The 9,935-nt window shown below is 39.2% G+C and overlaps 1 protein-coding gene across 3 annotated transcripts; it reads left to right on the plus strand.

Moving 5' to 3' along the window:
- The first annotated feature begins 597 nt into the window (after nt 1-597).
- LOC135670930 (plasma membrane-associated cation-binding protein 1-like) lies at nt 598-1,707 on the plus strand. Of its 3 annotated transcripts, none has more exons than XM_065178703.1 (4): nt 598-797; nt 878-1,018; nt 1,104-1,189; nt 1,277-1,707. In XM_065178703.1, exons 2-4 carry the CDS (start codon nt 906-908, stop codon nt 1,573-1,575), a joined length of 498 nt encoding a protein of 165 aa, XP_065034775.1. In that variant the 5' UTR covers nt 598-797; nt 878-905; the 3' UTR covers nt 1,576-1,707. The 3 variants fall into 3 exon arrangements, with proteins under 3 accessions (XP_065034775.1, XP_065034774.1, XP_065034773.1); XM_065178702.1 differs by having other exon boundaries at nt 600-797; nt 870-1,018; XM_065178701.1 differs by having other exon boundaries at nt 625-805; nt 870-1,018.
- Nucleotides 1,708-9,935: the final 8,228 nt, after the last annotated feature.

Consider the following 9,935-nt stretch of genomic DNA (forward strand, 5'->3'; position numbering starts at 1 on the left):
ACGCAGTCGAGCCAACACACTCTCACCCAAACGGTTGAGTTCCTTCCTATGTTGTTGATGACATCATAAGATATATGTATGATCACATTAATATCAATATGTCAAGTAATTTATATGTATAAATATTTAATCTCTTGAATTTTTTATTAGCGTCATCGTATACTCACCTACGGTGGCCGTACACCGTAGAGAAATATTTGGATATTAGTAAAAGTCATCCAGATAATATTTCTGGATTTATTGAAAAAAGTCATCAAGAAAAAGGTAGGGGTATTTTGGGTAGCAAAGACGAAAAAAAAAAAAAAGGATCCCAAGCCACCGAAGCCACGTGGTTTTGGTTGAGACCAATACAGCGCTATGGCCCAGCCCGGGGAAACCATCGACGACCCACGCTTCCCTTATGCGACGGAAACACCCGATTCGCGGCCCACTAGCGAGACCATCAATACCCTGGCGTCAACAGGGACTCACAAATAGGCGACGGATGAGACAGCCTCCAGCTGTCACGCTCCCCACCCTCCCTCTCTTGCCGTCCACTCTTCGTCATATTTACGAGTGTACCCTCCCGAAAAGGACGAGAACGCCCTGGACGTGTCACTTCTGGCCGTCGGATCGGCTCGGACAAGTGGGGCCACGCTGGGAATCGACGGTGGATCTCCCACCGTCTTAAACTTCATGTTCTTCTTCTATATTGTGCCTGCGAGGCTCCATCGCTCGCCCCTGACCCTGCAACTTCTGAACACGGTATCAGGTGGTCATCAAAGGAGGAGGAAGAGGCACAAGAGAGAGCCACGGAGGTTCAAAAGTATGTCTTTTTATCTACTAATTCTTCCTCCGGGTTTGAAATCTTATGATGTCCGTCGCTGTAGGTAATCAGGTGATCGAGAGGACGGAAAAGAATACAGATGGCCGACGTCTGGAAATCCAAGGTTCTTCCGAGGATTCGAATGTTTTTGGTGGCGGCAGCAGTAAGAAGGTTGCTGCTGCCGAGGTTGTCAAGTCCTTTGATGAATCAAAGGTTGGTGTAAATGCTTCTTCTTATCAGTTCTTCTTACTGTCTCCTGCTTCTTCCTTGCTGTTCCGTGTTATCGGTGTGTGTACAGGAGGAGATCAGCAAGGAGTCTGAAGACAAGAAGTCCGAACTCCAGCCAAAAGTTACAGAAGTTTCTTGAGGAACTAGTAAAGATTGGTAATCAGCACGAACAAGAAGCAGCTACGTTTCCTTTTGTATTATCGTGGGCAACATCCTAATGGAAGTGATCTAATATGCACACAGAGTTCCCGGGCTCGAAGCCTGTCAGCGAGGCCGCCGCCAAGTACGGTCCGGCGTACGTCTCCGGTCCCATCACGTTCATGTTCGAGAAAGTCTCCGGCCTTCTCCCGGCAGAAGAGCCCTCTTCCGCCGCCGTCGAGAGTACCTGCAAGGAGGCGACGGCGGAGGCCGCGGAGGAGGTCAAGAAAGAAGAGGCTGAGAAGGTGGAGGAGAACCCTGCTCCTCTTCCTGCCACCGATACCCCCGCCCCAACCGAGCCTGCGCCGGTACCGGCGCCGGCACAGGAACCTGCAAAGGATTAAGCTACTGCTCTCCTTGTCACTCCATGCATTGTAGACCGACGACGACAACAGCATCATAGTTCCGTGTCTACGTGATTAAGTCTGTGTGTGGTTAATTATATGGGTATATGCTCATGAGTGTTTCTGCTCTCATCATAGTTCCGTGTCTACGTGATTCATCATGTTCTCAAGATGATGGTATGATGGTAGTCGCAAGATTGTGAGGTATCCCGTTAATATTTTTGAAAATGCGAATCTAGTCAACCATCCCAACAAAATAAAAGCAAAGATGATGGACATTTTTACCAAAAAAATTCAACCAAGGAGGGTCAGAGCCCCTTAACAATCAATCAGTCTAGACTGATCAGAATGTTGTGGAATCCTTCAGTGATAGCACATTGAAGCTTCTATCAAGTTAGTTTGATCAGATATCAGGATTGAGATTTGAATCCTTAATGTTTAGTTCACAATCTAATGGCCCCACCAACCAGAATGATAAATGAGATAGATACAAAGGGAAGAAGCCACAGATGCATCCACATGGCTATTTCTCTTCTGATGATATAGCCAAATGTTGCTCATATAGCCATCAGACAACATGGATTATGGATGGCATTAATCGTTGAAACTGATAGCTTCCATGTCTAAATGTGGAGATTCAACTCGAGCAAATGCAGGAGTGGATTGATCCAAATGTGTTGTTAGGTCATATGGTCCACTTTGCTTTTGTCATAATACTTGTTATTGTAGACAAGTGGGAAACCGGGAGAAGAAAAGCTCTCTTCAGCACTATGGTATTTCTTGGATAAAGGAAAGGAGAGAGAAACCAAGCAATAATATCATTTCAATTTTATGATGTGAATGAAAGCTAAGCCACTCTTATATTTACTCAATTCACTTTGTGCTTTGGATCATGATAATATTTGGGACACATAGTAATGCCCAAACTGTAACAGATTATTAAGAATTACTCCCATTATTCCTGCAGAAAAAAAATTAATGGACTTCACAAGGTCTCATTCCAACATCAAACCCCAGGTTAAATGCGTTGATGATACTCAACATCAAGTTAAGCTAAACTGGATGATCTCAGTAATGTTCTCATCCTTCTTGGCAAGCCACCAGCCACCAAGATATCCTTGACAAAGCTTGATATTTGATATGGTGGTGGAAGTAGAGGAGAAAATTATAATAATAATCTTGCCAAAGGAATTCTTCTAAATTTGTTGTAACTCCTTTGACAAAAAGATGAGATCAAGATTGCACTTGGATAGAGGCTATCAATGTCATTGAGTCTTGCTCTTTCCTCGTAGCATTCAGATTAAAATTTTCTTCTAATAACTTACATTGTTCTGCTGCCATTGGATCAGGCTCATCATTAAAACTAGGAGGACTCAGCTCCTTAAATTATCTCATTCCTAGTCCATTCTAGTTTGATGTCCCCGATCAACACTTTCATCTCACTTAATTACTCAAAGAAGATGAAGCAAGAGGACCTGATGTCCTCGACTTCATAGATTTTCTTCATCAAACATATTAAATATCTCAGAGATCCTCAAATCATGCTCTGATACTATCTCTGTCACGCCCAATAATTCAAATCCCAGTTTATTGGATTCCATTGCAAGAGTGCATCCATCGAGAAGACAAGTAACGAAGGAAAGAATAGATACTACTTCATCACAAGCTTATGAGTGATCACTCAATGAAAATATTTATCATGATATTAAACCAGGATGTGAGTTCTAATCATGGATCTGTCACTCACTATTTCGCCCAATTGGTATCTTTCTATTATGCATGCAGCAGACACTTGATTTTAGTTTCATATATCAAACTTAATCCGGTTTGCATATAGTCATCAAACACCATTCTAATCTAGAGTGGTAATCTCAGTCTACAACAATTTAGTTGCGTTAGTTTTTCTTCCTTGGTTATAATTATTGAAATAATTCGTAATAGACATGTTTAGATTAGATGTAGCGAAGCAACAGTACACCTACATGCAATGGCAAAATATGGCGCACACTGGAACAGACATTTCCACAAACACCTAGAGTGCGGACAAAGGTTAAAAATAGAACAAGAGTTAAGCCCCTACTTGGTTGTCGTTGTCGCTGTCCTTGTCCTTCCCAACCCCTCCAAAGTCGATCATGAATCCTTCCCACTCCTCCGACTCAGCGCCGTCGTCGTCAATCTGGCCCGCCTCCTCCGCAGAAAGGTCCGATTCTTCGGCGTCGGACTCAGACTCGGACTCGGACTCAGACTCCGGAGGCCTTTGCACCGGCGGGCTACGCCGGCGCATACGTGCGTACCCGCGGAAGCAACCGGGTGGGCGGAGGAGAAGTGCAGTGAGGGTGGAAAGGTAACGATCACGGACGTAGAAGTCCGGGCGAGGAGAAAGCGGAGGGACTCCGGAGGTGGCCCGCGTTGGGACGAACGGAGCTTGAGCGCATGACATGGCCCGCCGCCTCAGCGCCGCCGCCCGCCCTAATACTGCCGACCGCGACAGCATCTTCCCTGCATCGGGACGGAAAGGAGTGCGAGCCTCTGTGAGAGACTTCAGTTTGACCCGATGCCTAATTGGACGGTTGAGATTAACTTGATTTAATGGTTAATAGTATCTATATACAGGTGAATTCTCCCAAAAAAATAAAATTAAATTCGAAAATTTCTCGAGCACTCTATATTTAATTGATCCCCCACCAAAGGGTGAGGATGGAGAGTGGCGCACCATTGCCTAGGTTTCATCATTGGCTACAGAGGTGTCATAGAGGCTGCGCCTGCCTCTATCACTAGCCCAATAACATTTGACGAAGGGGGCAACCTATGGTCATCACACACTTTCAGCACCTTTATCGTAAATATCATAAATATGATAAATGATATTATCATGTTTTCAACTTTCTATGATTGAAATATATATTTTTTAAAAATATTATTCTCAGTATTGATTGAGCATATATAAGTACTAATGTTTACTTTATAAGTATAACTTAATAAACCAAAATGTGCTAGTGGATTTTAACGATGATTGAATTGTAATCAACCTTAAATAAATCTCAAGGCTTAAATGAGTTTGAACATGATTAAAGTAAGAAAATTTAAGTTTTAAACCTTATGTATATGGAGGATAATAAACTATTTAGGTATGGATGGAATAATAAAAAATTAAATAAAAATATAAATCAAAGAAGAGTGTTATGTTAAATGTTGAGATACATAAGTAAAATTGAAGGATAAATTTAGATTAAAAATATCATTTTTGTTAAACTAAATTAAACTCAATTAAGTTATTGTAATATTAAAATTATATTAGTAAAAGAAAAAAAACTTAAAATAAGGCCCAATATGATTAAACCATTGACTTTAAGATAATATTTTAAGTACCTCTATTTTATTTTTGCTTTATCCTCTTTACCAACCTAATAACCTAAGACCCTTTATTTTTTTCTTTAATCATTCTCTTAGTTTTTCTAATGGAGGTTAGGAAACTCGACTCTAAGAAAAATTGAGATAAGAAAAACCTAATTCTTCTCTTGCTATGCCTAAGATTTTACTTTTACATATTATAAATTGATATTTTCAATTACTAATAATCCCAACTCAGTTTTAGCTGACTAGAATAGATGTTGACAGTTGGATTATGAAGGTAGTTTATACTTTGGATAATTTTATTTTAAGTTGAAATTTTGCGTATTTAGTTTTATATGTCTCCTAATTTTTTATAAAATTTCATGATAATTTAAGATCATTTGGTTAGCTAGGATAATAAAGAAACATTTATTCATAGAATTATATAATGGTTTGATTAATATTGGCTAGTTCATTAGTGAATTATTAAAAATTTGATGGTGGAATCTTGATGAATTTTCAAATTAAGTAGTTGTTTTATGTGGGATTTTATTAAGTGTTTTCTATAAATTATTGCGATGAATTAGCATAGATCAATAATTCAAGAGGTATAATTTTTAATTAAGACATCTCAAGAATTTGATGTGTATCACACTTGATATAGATTATTTTGCCCTATGCAACTCATTTACCACAAAGGCTAATATCTAAGCAAAACTTAAAGTCACCGACCTCAAAATGGCACTGTAATGCATCTTGATGTGCCATGGCAATAACCACCCTACTTTATCAAGATCAAAGACCAGAATGATCAAGTCGTTAACATGATCTTATCCCAAGCTAGCCAGTAAGAAGGCCTAAGGATCAAGTATAAAAAGAAACCCATTAGCTCACGTTGAAAGGGGGCTCTCTGCACACTAACTCAGTTATATAACTTATGTTGAATATCATATTTTGATGATAAAATCAATTGATGAAGTTATGATCTAATGAGCGTTTGAATGACAGGACTAACTTCGATCAATGAAAAGACAAATCGATTGAAGTAGGAGAATTAGACGTTGGGCCGGAGAGCATCATATTAGAAAATTGGGCATTAGGCCGGAGGACTAGCCGATGTATTGGAAGGACTTTATGTCATGAGTTCGGGAATCGAGCGAGAAGGATCAAACATTGCGAAGATCGGATGTTGCGAAAGGTCAACATGTCGATGGATCGAGCAATACGTCTAAGGAGAGAACAATGCACTGAGGGTTTGGACGAAGTGTCAGATGAACTAATGACATTCCTGACAATATAGGATTCATGTTTGCAATCGGTTGTGTCTTGATTAAAGTAGTTTAGGTCTTAATTGAGATAGTTTTGGTGGAATGATGATAACTTAATTAAGGGCTCATTGGGCTTAAATCAAGATTGATTTGGGCCTATTGGGAGGCTTATTCAGTGACCCACAATTGGGTCAAGCGATGGCATTGCCAAACCAGGTGGTGGAATCGCCTATGAGTTGGAACGTATGAAGTATACTTTTTTCGAAAGACTCTGTGGTGATACACCAATGTCAAATGGTGGTACCACATAGACTGGTGATAGTACCACTAGTACACGATCTTCTAGGGAGTCAGGTGGTAGTATCGCCCAGATTGGGTGATGGTACCGCCAATGCATACGGTGGTAGGCGATGGTACTACTTAGTGTAGGTTGTGGTATGACCAATACCTCGAAAATCATTTCTAAAGCTATTTAGGGTCAATAAATACCTTATTTTTTTTTTTGCTTAATAGAGAGAGAAAAAGGGGAAAGAATACTTAAGAAAAAAAAGTATTGGAAACTCTCTTAAGTTATTGAATCTCTTCGTCGTAGAGTTGGAAGTCTTCTAAGGGAGGATTGAGGTTTAATTGTAAAAGAGAGGAGTGAAGGTTCTCTCATGAGCCTATGATCTCACCCATTGAAAAGAAGATCAATAGTGAAAGCCGATGGCTTCGAATGAAGAAGAATCGAGAGTGGACGTAGGTCGGGATGACCAAACCACTATAAATCTGGTTTGCATTTACTTTATGTATTTCATTCATATTACAAATTAATTTACTTGCTCACTACTCTTACAAATGTTTTTAAGTTAAACGTATTTTCGATACAGGTTTGATTGAATGAAGTTTTTAAATCGATTCAACTTTTCGAAAACACTAATTCACCACCCCCCCTCTTAGTGTCGTTACGGTTCTAACAATTAGTATCAGAGTCAAGTTTTCTCATTTGATTTAATACCCAAGAGAGATTAAAAGACTTATTTTAGCTATCAAGAGGGTCAATTTATCACTCATCCTCCTATGTTCAATAGGACGGATTACACTTATTGGAAAACACGAATAAGATTCTTTTTTATTTTTATGAATTTTAATTTATGGAATGTCATTGAATGTGGTTTTTAAAAATCTTGTAAACCTATGAATAAATGGAATAATTTAGAAAAAATTATTTTCATTAAATGCTAAAGCTATGAATGCTTTGTTTTATACTTTGAACAAAAATGAGTTGTTAGGACTCTAGCTAGGAGAGTCCTAATAGAAAGGGGCATTCATGTAAAATCTACCTAAGCTGACCCTTATTAAAGAGATAAAGAGGCTGGCTAGGGTTATGAGGTTGTTTCTTAGAGAAGAATTAGGAGTTGTAAAGGAATATGAGTCTTGAGTAGGAGTCATATTAGGAGTTGGTTAAAAGTAAAAGTCTTGAGTAGGAGTCATATTAGGAGTTAAGGTTTAAAAGCCTTATAAATAGCCATATATTCTCTCTTTTAATAAGCAATAGATGAATCTTTTCTGTAGCCTTTGAGTAGCAACTTGGAGGGAGGAACCTCTATAGAGTTACAAGGAGGTCGATCTCCTAAAGAGATCAACCCTAAGTTTAGAATCTACAAAGGTTCTAACACTTGGTATCAAAGTAATGTTCTTGGCATCTCGGTACCCTTCCATGGTCATCCATCAACCCTCCACAATCACCCAAAGCAATTCCCATAATTGCTTAAAAGATCGTCGCCGAATTCCGCTGTCATCTCCGCCACCGCGGATCATCCTTTGATCTCTCGTGAATTATAATAGGTTCTGGTTTCCTACCTTACTGCTATTGCAATTTAGTTATCCTTATTCGAAAATCCAAAAAAAAAATATTCCTATATTGCTGCATAAACTTTTTGTCGTAAAGTTTTCATCTCTACGACGAAAGATACATTGCCGAATTCCAACCGCATAGCATAGTCTGTTTGATCTTGCTAATGTATTTTTTCTATTCAAATTTCTACAAAATTTTTATGACAGCTTTGACACTTCCTAACAGCAGATTTCTCTTTGATTTCATTAAAAATTTCTCAATATAAACCACTAATCTTTTATGTCCAATCTGCTACACTTGAAAATCTGCGCTGTAGAAAATTTCAGCCACATGTTGTTGCCTTAACTGATTTATTTGTAATACTTTTTAAATAAAATTTCTTATACACTTCATAGATCATCTTGGCTTCTATCTAAGATAATCTATTGAGGAATTTATCTCTAAAAATATTCTTGTGTTGTTGCAAATTTTCGTCGCAAACCATTAAAATTTTTTGACGAGAATTCTGCTATCGCAACTTGCACCAATTTCCTTGCTGTTATACTATCAAAATTTTCCTGATTAAATTAGTTATCCTTGCTGTCATATAAACTGAGATTTTGCTATCAATTTCCTCCTCAAATTTCTTGGTTTTTGCTGGAAATTTCATCGAGAAACCGTTGTTTCTTCGATGATAATTCTGCTCTTACAATACAACATATACCTGCAGCAACTTCCACTAATTTCTATCAAACCTTTGCTGCCATCTACCATAGATCTAAACTTTTTCCCTAACCTTCATCTACTACCATCACAGCCCTAAAACTCTACCAAACCACACCTTCAAACTGCGCCCAAAATAGCCACAAAAATAAGTCTAAACCGCAGCCTACATCCACCAATCCACCAACCCTTTCGACCATAACTTCTCTCAACCTATACATGCCTTTAACCTGATAACAAAAGAGAGATCTTAACATCACAGATTTGGAGGCATATACTATAACATCTGAGGAGTCAATCAATCCTAAATTCAAAGCCTTCGAGGCACGAATGGAGGATAAGATTCGGACGCTCTTTACCGAACTCAGTTTGGGTCGACCACCAAGCCCGAAGAAATCACATCAAGGAGAGAGCTCTGTCCAATCGCACTAAGCCTAAAAAGATGACTTCCAAGAGAGGGGAGACTCTATGACCAACCTCAACTATCCATGTATGAGGGTGGACTACCCTAGATGGGAAGAAGGAGACCCAATTGGTTGGATCTTGCGCGCGGAGTGATATTTTTGGTACCACAAAACCACGGACACATCTATGGTAGAAATTACGGCTATACATTTTGAAGGGGATGTCATATAGTAGTTTGACTTGTTTGAACATACTCATGGAGTCCTCTCATGGCAACAATTCAAAGAAGGACTACTGATCCGCTTCGAACCAACCGATTATGAGAACATTGAATGACAACTAGCAAAGATCCGACAAACCTCTACCATTCAGGAGTACAAAATCAGGTTTGAAAGGTCATCTAATCAAACATATGATTGGTCTAAAAAATAGCTATTGGGGACCTTCATTGAGGGCTTAAAGCCGAAGATCTGGAGAGAAGTTAAAGTGCGACAACCGTACACGCTTATAGCAACCATCTCTTTCACATGATTTCAAGAGGAGCGATTGAACCATGAAGCCCGGAGGACTAGGGTCGCTCCTCAACTAGCAATACTGAAGCCCTCAACCTCCCTACTATCAACCGAGTCCCTATACCAAAAAGGTTGACAAGAAAAGAGCTTCGGGAGTGATCTACGAAGGGGTTATGTTGGCACTGCAACGAGCCATGGAGTCACGAGCATCGTTGTAGAAAAGGGAGCTTTCTTATGATTGAACTAGTAGAAGAAGAGGTCATTGGACGTTCAGAAGAGAGTCTTGAACATGAAGAAGAAGAT

The sequence above is a fragment of the Musa acuminata genome, unplaced genomic scaffold (genome assembly GCF_036884655.1).
Source record: "Musa acuminata AAA Group cultivar baxijiao unplaced genomic scaffold, Cavendish_Baxijiao_AAA HiC_scaffold_1137, whole genome shotgun sequence".
NCBI classification, from domain to species: Eukaryota; Viridiplantae; Streptophyta; class Magnoliopsida; order Zingiberales; family Musaceae; genus Musa; species Musa acuminata.